This window comes from Rhineura floridana, chromosome 1 (genome assembly GCF_030035675.1).
Source record: "Rhineura floridana isolate rRhiFlo1 chromosome 1, rRhiFlo1.hap2, whole genome shotgun sequence".
NCBI classification, from domain to species: Eukaryota; Metazoa; Chordata; class Lepidosauria; order Squamata; family Rhineuridae; genus Rhineura; species Rhineura floridana.
Window position 1 is genome coordinate 140,600,100 of NC_084480.1, and position 11,541 is coordinate 140,611,640.

Sequence of the window (11,541 nt, forward strand, 5' to 3'; positions counted from 1 at the left end):
TTACTGCAGGAGGGCAGAATGCTCTTTGCACTCAGGTCCTGCTTGCAGGCTTCCCATAGGCATCTGGTTGGCCACTGTGGGAACACGATGCTGGACTAGATGAGCCACTGGCCTGATCCAGCAGTGTCTTCTTATGTTCATATGTTCTTATTAGACACAACACCCAGAATTACAGAACTGGAAGGGAAGGGAAATGGCTTCCAAACTAGGTTTCAGGGAACTCAAGAGTAACTCTGTCAGATGCAGGATGCCTCTGAATCCCAGCTGCTAGGAATCACAAGAGGGGAGAGTGCTGTTAAGCTCAGGCTCTGCTTGCGGGGGCCACTGTGCAAACAGGATGCTGGATTAGATGGGCCTTTAGCCTGAACCAGTAGGGCGTTTCTTATGTTTAACTTAGAATTTCTCAGCAACAGATCAGGGGTTCCTCAAAGAAGAATATTAATAACGGCGGGCAAGCTTTCCTGTAACACAGCTTGCCAATAGATATTAATCTTTCCTGACAGTATGCAGCCACAGGGATGTGTTGAGCACACTGACGCACACACTCAGTTCACCTGGGACTATGATAAGGCCCAACAGAGCAGGCTCAAGCAATGTATGAACTGAAAGAATCCCAGAAATCTCTGCAACTTTCCAGGGTTCTATGGCAAATACCCAGGGATTCCTTAGCAAACAAATGTATGTTGAGTGGTTCCCTGAAGACTGGAAAAGTGTTCATCTAAGCCACCTTTCTCCTCAGATTTGCCCAAATAATTTAGACTATGTGGTCTAAAGGTGTGTGGATGGATAATTCAGTTAAAACCAAAGAATGAATCAAAACCTATTTATATAGTCTCTAATGCACCAGAAAGTCTGTCTCATCACCGCTGCTCAATTCTCAACAGTTCTATACAAGAACGCTATTAAGAGAAAGTGGCAACTCAGTGTTTAATTTAATAGTACTCCAAAAATAGTATTCCTGAGGTTTTTTAAAGAGTTTCCAATTTCTGTTACAGGACTGTTCACATGAACTGTCTTTCAAAGGCTGATTGCCTGTTAATCCCTCAAGCTTCTTTTAATGCAAACACAGGGGAGGAAATGTATAATGACTTCCCTGGGTATAGGGCATGCCCTTTATTAATAATCAAACAATGCCAAAAGAAAATATTCAGTGTTTTCATGGACCTCAGCATGTTTATTGGGCCCCAGGACAGGGTCTAAAGAACATGTCCTGGACATAAAATGTTAAGGAGATACCTTTTCCTTTGCCAGAATTGCTAATCCTATATTCCAAAGTGGCATGAACATACATTTCCTTGGAAGCTGTTCCAAATGCCTTGATGCAAATAAAATAAAGTGGAAACCTGTATCCTAAAATAAAGTCCTCATTTGGGAAGAAAGGTGGGCCATACATTTAATAAATAAATATAAAAAATAAATAAATGGTGAAACTGCATGCAAGAAATTTGCCAGAGAGCAGTTACCTCATGTACTCCACAGTAACTAGTATGTTCTTCACTACACACAGGATCTTCTGTATTTGGGGATTAACAACTACTCAAAAGCAATTACCAGTCTCTTCATGCAAACATTTCCATAGTACAAAGGTACAATGACCACTACAGACATTCTTCAGGCCACTTCTCTCCCTTCCATATAAAGAATATATTTGAGCAAAGCTTGTTTAACCTATGAAAAGGACTCAGTCTGATCTTTTTTTTGTAAACTGAATTAAGCTGGCAGGATCTGACCATTGTTGCCATTGCTGAAATTTCTTGGTAAGTAGTTTTAAGATACTTTGGAGGTCTTTTAACTAAAAACAGAGCTTGCCTAAACACCCAAGCCTCCCACAATGCAACATTGACCACCCAATAATTCATTTCCTTAGAGGGCCTTTTGGCCCAGCAATTTAAAAACAAAAGTTAAATTCAGAAAAGTATAAGTGGCAAGCAAAATATAGCGTAATCCATCAACTAGCTAAAATAGTTAAGAGGAAAAAAACAGGAAGTCTTTAAATGTTCTCTGAAAGCCCCAAAAGAGCAACCACATGAGCTTCTTTCAAGCCAAAAACTTGCACAGAGAAGGACCTGCTTCTGGTCACCCTCAAGCAAATCTCGCAAAGTCAAGGAACTTAGATCCCACCTCCCCACCCTCACATCAAGCCATAAAGATCCTCCAGATGGGAGAAAGCACTCCATGAAGTATCTTGGACACAGATCAGTTAAGGAGGAAGTCACTGACTGGAGGCACCCTGGCTAAATGTAGCCTCTGCGATGCTTCACCCCGTAACGTCAAGGCAAAAGAGGAGCGTGAAGGACACAACAAATGGAGCAAGAGACCATGCCACCCTCTGTCCAAACTCCATTCTCAATGACATCCTCTGGCAAGACTAGTTGCTGACGAAGGGCTGAAGGCCTAAGAGATAACTTTGAATTCAATTCAGCACTTTGAATTGAAACCAAAAATGGCTTGCTACTTAACTGAGGGAAAAAATAACTGCATGTTTCTTCTGAAGATGTGAAGTACTTACCTGAAAAAAGAAGAATGCTTGGCCAAACCAGTAATGCATGATAGTAACTTGAGCTGCATCAAACTCAAGTGGCTTCCAGACGTACTTTGTCATCATGGCTTGGATAAGTAGACTGAAGACCAAAACTGGCAAGTTATGGGGCCTGAGCAGGAGTGCAGCTAGCAGGACTAGTCCACTATATATTTCCCACAAACCTATAAACTTTATCCTGGCATCTGTTGAGAGAACCTGAGATTTGAGCAAATCTTTGGTGCCTGAGAAGACGATGCCAAGAACGAAGACATAAACAAAACGAGCTTCAATTATGCCCCTAAAATATGAGAGAGAGAGGATGTAATGAATCCAATGGTTCCAAACACTCACTTTTGTTAAATGGTTACAGCTAGGGTTGCCATATTGCCAGGTTAGCCGGATTTTACCCGGATTCTAGCCACACTAACCAGTGCCCACTTAGCCCATTAGGGGGCCCAGATTCCCAACTTTCTTTAAAAAAAAAAAAAAGCAAGTCTCTAGCTCTTGTAGATCCAGAGATGTAAGGCAAAATGTGGAGGCAGCTTCCTGCCCATTTTGTGAGAAATCAGCCTGTTCCTACCTTCCATTGTTCTTAGCCAATGAGCCACATTGACTCATTGAGCCACAGCTAACCTGGGAAAATCAAGAATTTTAGTCTGCCTGCCTGCTGCATATGCTGCTAGCACATTATTTATTTACTTATGAAATTTATATTCCACTCCTCCTCCCAGAAGGAGCCCAGGGCCTACATGCTCACTTGATCAACACATGCAGCTCTATTCCTTATCCATAGATTTTTTAGTTGAGTCAGGAAGGAGAAGCAGCCTTCATCTCAATTGCCTCTGTATCTCAGGGTGTGTATCTTAAGTGGTAAATGCAGTGGGAGTGTCTGCTTGCCACCATGGAGGATGGAATAAAGGGGTGTGGATCCACCAAACGCTCCCTTCCCTGTACAGATGCAAGATATAAAAGCAAACCTCTCTGTAGAAAAGGCTGCAGTATTAGCATTTGCATTTTTCGGCTCTGCCCCCACCCTGTGAAATGGTGCTTACTCCCAAGTAACATTGCATTGGAATGCAGCCAAACTCACCCCGTTACCTGGCAGAGACTCTCTTCAGCAACTCAGAAAAGGCTAAAAAGTATTTTTAATACATATTCTTCTTCAAAATGATTGACAGGCATCTCCCCACCAAAGATCACCCAACTTCATTTCCTCCCAAGGGATGGATGGGGGTCTTTGTGCATTTGTGTATGTACATATATGCATTCACACAGCGATATTTTATATTCATATATATATTCAATGCAGTAGGGGTGTAACGTTTCCCCCCTTAAGATCAATAGAAATGGCTTTTCCCCCCTTAAGGGCAATAGGAATTGAACCGCTGCCCTGTCTAACACTAGCACTGCTTTCCAGGCCTCTAGAATTCACTGAACTTTTTATTTTTTTTAAAAAAGAGGTGCCAGCACTCAAGTCTCTATCCAGTTCCAGCATTTCTCCTCTCCCTGATCTGGTATGTGAGAATCAGTGTACTAATGCTCACATGCTCAGGCACTACTCTCTTTATAGAAGGTGACTGACTGAACTGATAATACTGAAATATTTCTATCTGCAGTACAAGTTGTAGTGGTGTGTTCATTTCACATTTCTGAACTGTTGGTACAGACAACCTCTTGGTCACAATATTGCTTTTAATTGATGTTTCGCTGGTTTTTTGGTTTATGCTGGATTTTTATACTGCTGCATTGACTTGTTTTATGTTTGTTTATATTTTGTGTTCCATTATGTTTTTATGCTGATTGTGTATTTTTATTGTTTTTATTATATCTGTAAGCTGTCCTGAGCTCTGTTTTTAACCATGGAAGGGCAGGATATAAATCCTCTTAATAAATAAATATTCCAGTGTTGGAAACTAGAATGTAGATATTTAAGGCTGGAAATGTAAGGTGTTTTTTAAAAAAAAGAAAATTTCCTAACATCCTCCCCCAGGTTTTGGTGGCAATTACTAAGCACAAACACAAAACAACTGCACAATACAACAATTAATATGCTTAGTTTGCATGATATGCAGATTAGTCTGCCCGGATTTGTGGAACTGGAAAATGGCAACCCTAGTTACAGCAGAGTCCTAACCATGTCTACTCAGAAGTCAGTCCTATTGAATTCAATGGGGCTTACTCCCAGGTAAGTGGAGTTAGGATTACAGCCTTACTTTATCTTGTTAATAAAAAGGAATACTGTCATTTCAGGGTTTTAATAAAAAGTATCTTGTGTCCCATCTTACTTAAATTCTTCCATAGGTAAACCCAGAATATGGTATAAGGGGTGAAACTGACTAGGAAAAAAAGGAACCTTAAATGTAAACAATAAATACAACCAATACTAGAGGTAAAAATTGCTAAAATGTTTCAGGATCAAATCTATATAAAAACAGACACAAAACATAGTGTGGGGGGCTAACAATTCTCACATCTAGGGGCCATATTTTCAGTGGTGCCTTTCATTTTAGGTAAAGCCCCATGCAGAGAGCTAGTGTGGTTTAGTGGTTAGAGTGCTGGACTAAAACCTGGGAGACCAGGGTTCGAATCCCCACACAGCCATGAAGCTCACTGGGTGATCTTGGGCCAGTCACTGCCTCTCAGCCTCAGAGGAAGGCAATGGTAAACTCCCTCTGAATACCACTTACCATGAAAACCCTACTCATAGGGTCACCATAAGTCGGGATCGACTTGAAAGCAGTCCATTTCCATTTCAAAGCCCTGTGCTACCTTCCCAGGCAAAGAAATGGGCAGCCAGATTCAAGCTTACAGGGCTTCTCTCTCTCTCTAGAAATCATTATCAAGGAGGATGTAGAATTCAAAGGCAATCAGACCCCTCTGAACTCCTTCCAATACCTTAAGAGGAATGGGAAGACTAAAAATAAGGTGACAGTGTTGATGGGACTGATTTCCACTATTCACATGCTTTTTGAGCATCAGAAGGAATTGGACTTTTGCACACAACAAGGATGCATCAGACCTGTTACTCTGCAATCCACTATTAGCTGATGAATTGCACTCTCGAATGTTTTAAGAGAATCTGAGCAAGAACAGACAAGAGAAGCTGGAGCCTTAAACAACTATACTTAAAATCACACTCTGTTTTCAGCAGTAGCTACAGCCAAATCCATTACCCAGTGGCTTTCAAACTTTTTATCTTCAAGAAAAGCTTTCCACATTGGCTTATCTGCTGAGGAAACCTGCATATCTGCCATGGAATCCCCAGCGTGTCCTAGGTTTATACCCCATTTATGAGGAGCAGGCCAGGCCTAGTAGGCCTGGCCTAGTAGGCCTTAATGTTGTTGTCCCACTTGACTGGTGAATGGGATCTAGAACTTACCCTACACTCTCCTGCTCCTGCACGTTAAAGAAAAAGAGCAGTAGTAGTAGGGTAAGATAGCTTTCAAATAAACTTGCCCGCTACAACTGATATTCTTCCACCAAGTGGGCATCATCAGGAGGGATGCACATGGACTGGTAAGAGAGGAAGGGGACACAAGCTTAGCCAGCCAGATCAGCTGAATCAACCCTGGTGATCAATGGGGACATACGTAACAGCTAGAAATACCCTCACATCCTACTGACGTTTTTACTATCGGGATTTGCAAGGAAAGCTTCAATAATATCCATGGAGGGGGGAGGGGAAAAGATTCCTCCTAGATCTGCGGCAACAGAAAATGTGCCCCAAACAGTTTTTGTTAAGAAGCATTGAAAAACGAAGGAAAAAAATCATTTAACATGATGAAGAGTTTCTTTAGAACAAGTTGGGAACGGTATTTGCCTGTTTAAATTTTGAAATCAGAGGGTTCTCCAGAACAATGTGAAAACCACAACCATAACCACAACAGTGGCAACATTTACAATATTATTACTCTGGCGTATGGGGTTGGAGGAAGAGGAGGTGAGAACAGCATTACTAGACATGACTCCTTACAGAACTGCGAAAACAATCAGGAACAAAAAACATGGTGGATCGATACTGAAAGCTGAACTGTCAGATAGGAATCAACTACGGAACCCCATCCCTAACAGACAAGCGGTGGCAATATTGCTGAGAAAGGAAGGGAAGGAGGTTGTCTGTTGGTGGCTGTAGAAGCTGTCAGAATGGCTAGTCACCCAGAGGCTTCTCACAGGGTCCTTGCGTGAACCAGCCCCATGATCAAACCACATTTTTCTGCTACAGTCAACCAAGAATAACTGTGCCCCCTTTCTTTGCTATTTGTTGTTTTAACGACTTGCCAGCTAGCAGTCGAGCAATCAATAAAGTTACAAACAAAAAAAGTTCCACTTCTTACTATCAGTGCTGAATGAGTATTATCAAAAAGTCCCAAGTAATCAAGTAATCAGCTGCCTGTCAGCCTTAGGAAAGCCTCCCATTTTGCGACGCTTCCTGCCAGCCTGCAGAAAACTTTTAAAACACATGCCCAAACCAACACATCTCTTGCTCATGTAACATTTTCTTATAGACCTCACAGTGTTAAGTACATTTACATAGCTGCTAATGAACTTACTTTGAAATATCTTTGCTGTCTCGTTGCCATGGAAATTCCACATTTCCAATGGCTGCCCGGTAACTGTACACTCCCAAGAGTCCAAGTGCCATTGCTATTTTCGAAACCAGAGAACATCTCCGCTGAACGAGAATAAAGATCATCACTAGGGATACTGATGCCAGAAGAGAAAGTTCGGCTTTATGCTCAGAACTGTAAAAATATAATAAAAAATTTAATTAAATCCATTTTAAGCAATTAAGCCACTGCAAGTTCTTAAAGTTTTTTTTTTTTTAATTGATTGGCAAGACCTCTAAGGAAGGTTTTGGGGAAGGAGGCTGAAGAGAGTTAACTTGTTTCAATCCAGCCACAAGTTGTAAAAAGCAAACCTCATACCCTGCCATATATGCTTTTGTAGATTCTATGTAGCATGTTGCTTCCCATCGTCACTCTGTTCCAGACGTCTTGTATGATATGCAGAAGGGCAAACAAATGTCTGTTCCCATTTCGGAATCTTCATAACTAAAAGGAGAATGTCGCTTGAATGGTGCAAGGATCTCAACTCCTTGCAAGTGGCCCTCTAAGGATGCATTTATTTCCTTCTACCATTTTCTTCTTAAAAACATACGAAGGGCCTTGCTACCAAAAGTCTGTCTAGTCCAGCCTTCTGTTCTCCCAGTGGCCAACCAGATGCCTACAGGAACCTCACAAGCAGGGTATGGATGCAAGAGCATTCTTGATCATCTCAGGCCTGACAGAACAGCTTACAGCCATGGTCTTTAACCGTTTCCATCTCCAGTGAGCACTTTCCACGTTGTTTTGCCCCTCAGGAAACCTGAAGTGCCTACCAGTTCAAAGTGCTGGTGTGCACCTTCAAATGCGTACAAGGTTTGGGACTCAAGTACTAAATGGAACACCTTCCCCTGCATCAAACTGCCCATGCATTGTGATCTGCTCTGGAAGCCCTTAGTGCTCCCACCATCAAAGCTGAAAGCAAATGGCAACCAGACAGCTCTCGATTGCAATGCTCCATTTATGGAATTCTCTCCACAAGGAGACTTGCCTGCCCCCTACACTGCTATCTTTTAGGCCCTAGGCAAAGGCTTACTTTCTCAGGCTTTTAAAACATGGATGAGTTTTCAGGAGGGTCAGAATCTCTTCTTGATCATCCCAGAGTGCTTTGACTTAACATGAGGAAAATGTCCTAACTGTTAGAGCACTACAACAATTTAACCAATTACCTAGAGAGGTGGTGGGCTCTCCAACTCTGGAGACACTCTAGAGACAGCTGGATCGCCATCTGTCAGGTATGCTTTAACTTGGATTCCTGCATTGGACAGGGGGTTGGACTTGGTAGCCTTACAGGCCTCTTCCAACTCTATTATTCTATGATTCTATGATTTCTGCTGAATGATTTTACAGCTGTTTTTGACTGTTTTTTGTAATTAATGACACACAGTCTTTTGTAAGCCACTTTGCAACATTTTAATTGAAGAGTGGTATAAAGATCTTAGATGCCCTTGCAACTCCACATGGCAGGGGAAGTTAGGTACTGTCTTTCATGGAAGCTTGTCTGTCATGTCTGACCTCAGTGACGAACTGCTGATAAGGTTGCCAGGGGAAAAAAACACTCATTATAGGATAGCTAAAATGCCAATCCTTAGTGTAGGGATGGGGAATCTGTAGCCCTTCAGACTCCAGCGCTCACCAGACTCAGCCAGCCTAGCCAATGTTCAGGGATACTGGGAGTTGTAGTCCGTCGTCATCTGGAGGTCTACCAGTTCCATATACCTTAGGGAATCCCTTAGGAGCATCACGCAAATCATTCTCTGATTAATGTTTAATGTTAAGAAAACAGACTTGCCTCCTGATTGGAACCGCTGAATTCCCCCTACCATACCTTTTCCCAGCCAATGGAAATAATTGGTATTTTTCACCAAAAAAAACCCGATAACTGATCCAAGGAAGCAGACTTACAGCACAATCCTACCACTGTCTAAGAAGTAAGTCCTACTGAAATGGGGGGGGGGGTTATTCCCAGGTAAGTGAGGTTAGGAGTGCATCCACAGTGCCTTTCTTCTGATACCACACACCTGGATTTGTTCTGGGATAATTTTACTAACCTGAGACAAATGGAATTTGCCTTGGGGTAGTAAAATGTCCCAAAATCATTTGTGAAAGGGTGGTTTTTTTAAAGTTCTTGTCAGTGAAAGAGCAACTTTCTAGCCATTAGGACTGCAACATGTGGTGCCAACACCTGGCAAAGTTGCAGAGGTGAGAGTTTCAAGTCTCCTCACAATTAGCAGAAGCAGAATATGTAACACACACACACAAAAAAGTATCAGCTGCAGTATTATGCAAAACAAGAAAAACGTGCTTAATTTATGCAAGCGGCATAATTTAGCTTTTTGCATCCCAGAATTTGGATGGCCTTTGAGCACAGTTTCCACTGTATTTTTAGCATAGATCCCACACAGCTATTTTTGCCGTGGTATTTTGGATGTCTGGCACCTTCCTCCTCTTATACCCTGTGTTTGCAGTCCGAGGCAGACAGCACATACCTATTATAGTGAAGGGCCATAGCTCAGTAGCAGAGCGTCTACTTTGTATGTAGAAACTCCCAGGTTCAATCCCTAATGTCTCCAGATATGGCTGGGAGACCCCCTTGCCTGACAGCCAGTGCCAGTAGACTACACTGAGCTAGACAGACCAATGGTCTGACACGGTTCAAGGCAGCGTCGGCTTCCTAGACTCTTGCTGCAGATTTACCAAACCTCTAATGGGTTGCCACCCAAGGCTGGCTAGCACTTAAGTGTGCACTTAGGTGGAACACAATCTGCACAGCCTTTCTCCAAACATCTTATTTCACAAGCCAAGCAAGTCCGACGAAAAAAGTATGTGATTCAGAAATTAGCACGTTATGTCACACTATGTCACTTTGCCACCCAAGGGCACATAACACCTTCCTAGGCAGAAAGGGAAACTTCAGGAAAAGACGCAAAGGCAGATTGTCCCCGTCTCCAAAAGCAATCAAAGAAATATAACTACCAAGTAAAAGCTTTTACAGAGCTAGCATAACATAATTAAGCAGTAAACATGAAAGCTGCTAATTCAAATCTGGTCTCTGCCACGAACTCATTTAGTGGCCTTAAGCAAGACACTGTGCTAACTGATCTCACCCACTGGCCAATTAGAGATAGAAAAAACAGTAAGGGGAAGACGAGCCTGGCCCTAACTATTGGAAGGAAGACCAGCAATTGCTGGGAGCCTGCTTTCCTTTCCCTTTCAAAGCACAGGAGTTCTCAAAGTGTGGTCTGTGGAGTTTTATTCAGGTGGTATGCAGAAAAGCTGTGGAACATGTCAAGAGTATCTGTCCTTAGCTGTCCACTTAATTCATTCATCATTCTAGTGATTGAGGCTCTATCTGCACTATACATTTTAAGCAGTATCATACCACTTTAAACAGCCTCGACTTCTTCCCAAAGAATCCTGGGAACTGTAGTTTCAAGGGGTTGAGAGTTGTTAGGAGACCCCCTCAGAGAGCTACAAATCCCAGAGTGGTTTAACAATCAATCCGTCTTCCCAGGGAATTCTGGGAACTGTAGCTCTGTGAAGGAAATAGGGGTCCCCTAATAACTCTTAGCCCCCTGAACCACAGTTCCTAGGAATCTTTGGGGTCATGGCTGTTTAAGGGCCATGATACTTCTTTAAATGTATAGTGCAGATTGGGCCTGAGACAGAGGCTTTCATCAGGGCTGGATTATAGAACTGTCTGGTACCACCCTGGTCTAGGGCCCCATGAGTTTCATAATACACCACTGGTTTTTATTATGATGCTGATGCTGAAGTAAAGAAATATTAAAATACGAGTTGTGCCTTGATTTGTAGGAGAAAAACACTTAAAGTTTTCTGTGGAGAGGGGGGGAAATTTAAAGAACAATGTTTTAAAGCTAGTCAGCTGCTCAGTATCTTCAGAGGCAAGAAAAACTCTAGTTATAATCCAGCCGGCAAGTTGTCCATTTTCTTCAAATTTCTTCTCTCTTCACATTCTCCACAACCCAGAGAACAATGGGATTGCCAACCCCCAAGGAATAACTCCACCAAGGGGGACACAGCACAGAGAAAAAAATATTCTGATGTAACATTTTGAATATCTGTGTAACCTTCTGAGAACCTTTGAAGGAAGCAGAATAGACAACTTATCGAGTTTATATAGTTTTGGGGGTTACTGAGAAAACCTGTACGAACACTCCAAGGCACTATGAAAAAACAGAAAGTATTATAAATACTAGCTAATAAATCTACAAAGTGTTACTAACTTTTCTGCTTTGCACATAACAATGGGCAGCATCCATTCCACCAATGCAAGGATTACCACTAGTGCAACAGAAGCCACCACCACCCCTGCTGTGCACCACCTACATTTGTTCTAGAGATTACCCAGTGACGGCTGGTGCCCACTAGATCACATAGGGCTGCTATGGGAGCGTG

The 11,541-nt window shown here is 42.3% G+C and overlaps 1 protein-coding gene across 3 annotated transcripts in view; it reads right to left on the reverse strand.

The window, feature by feature from the left end:
• The window catches only part of PIGG (phosphatidylinositol glycan anchor biosynthesis class G (EMM blood group)), a 79,322-nt gene that overhangs the window by 22,766 nt on the left and 45,015 nt on the right, over positions 1-11,541 (reverse strand). For 2 of the 3 annotated variants that reach the window (XM_061634052.1, XM_061634062.1), the window contains 2 exons: positions 7,072-7,263; positions 2,510-2,819 (listed from right to left, as the gene is read on the reverse strand). In XM_061634052.1, the coding sequence (XP_061490036.1) occupies positions 2,510-2,819; positions 7,072-7,263 (502 nt within the window). The remainder of the gene's footprint in view (positions 1-2,509; positions 2,820-7,071; positions 7,264-11,541) is intronic. The other variant, XM_061634070.1, reaches the window with a different exon arrangement.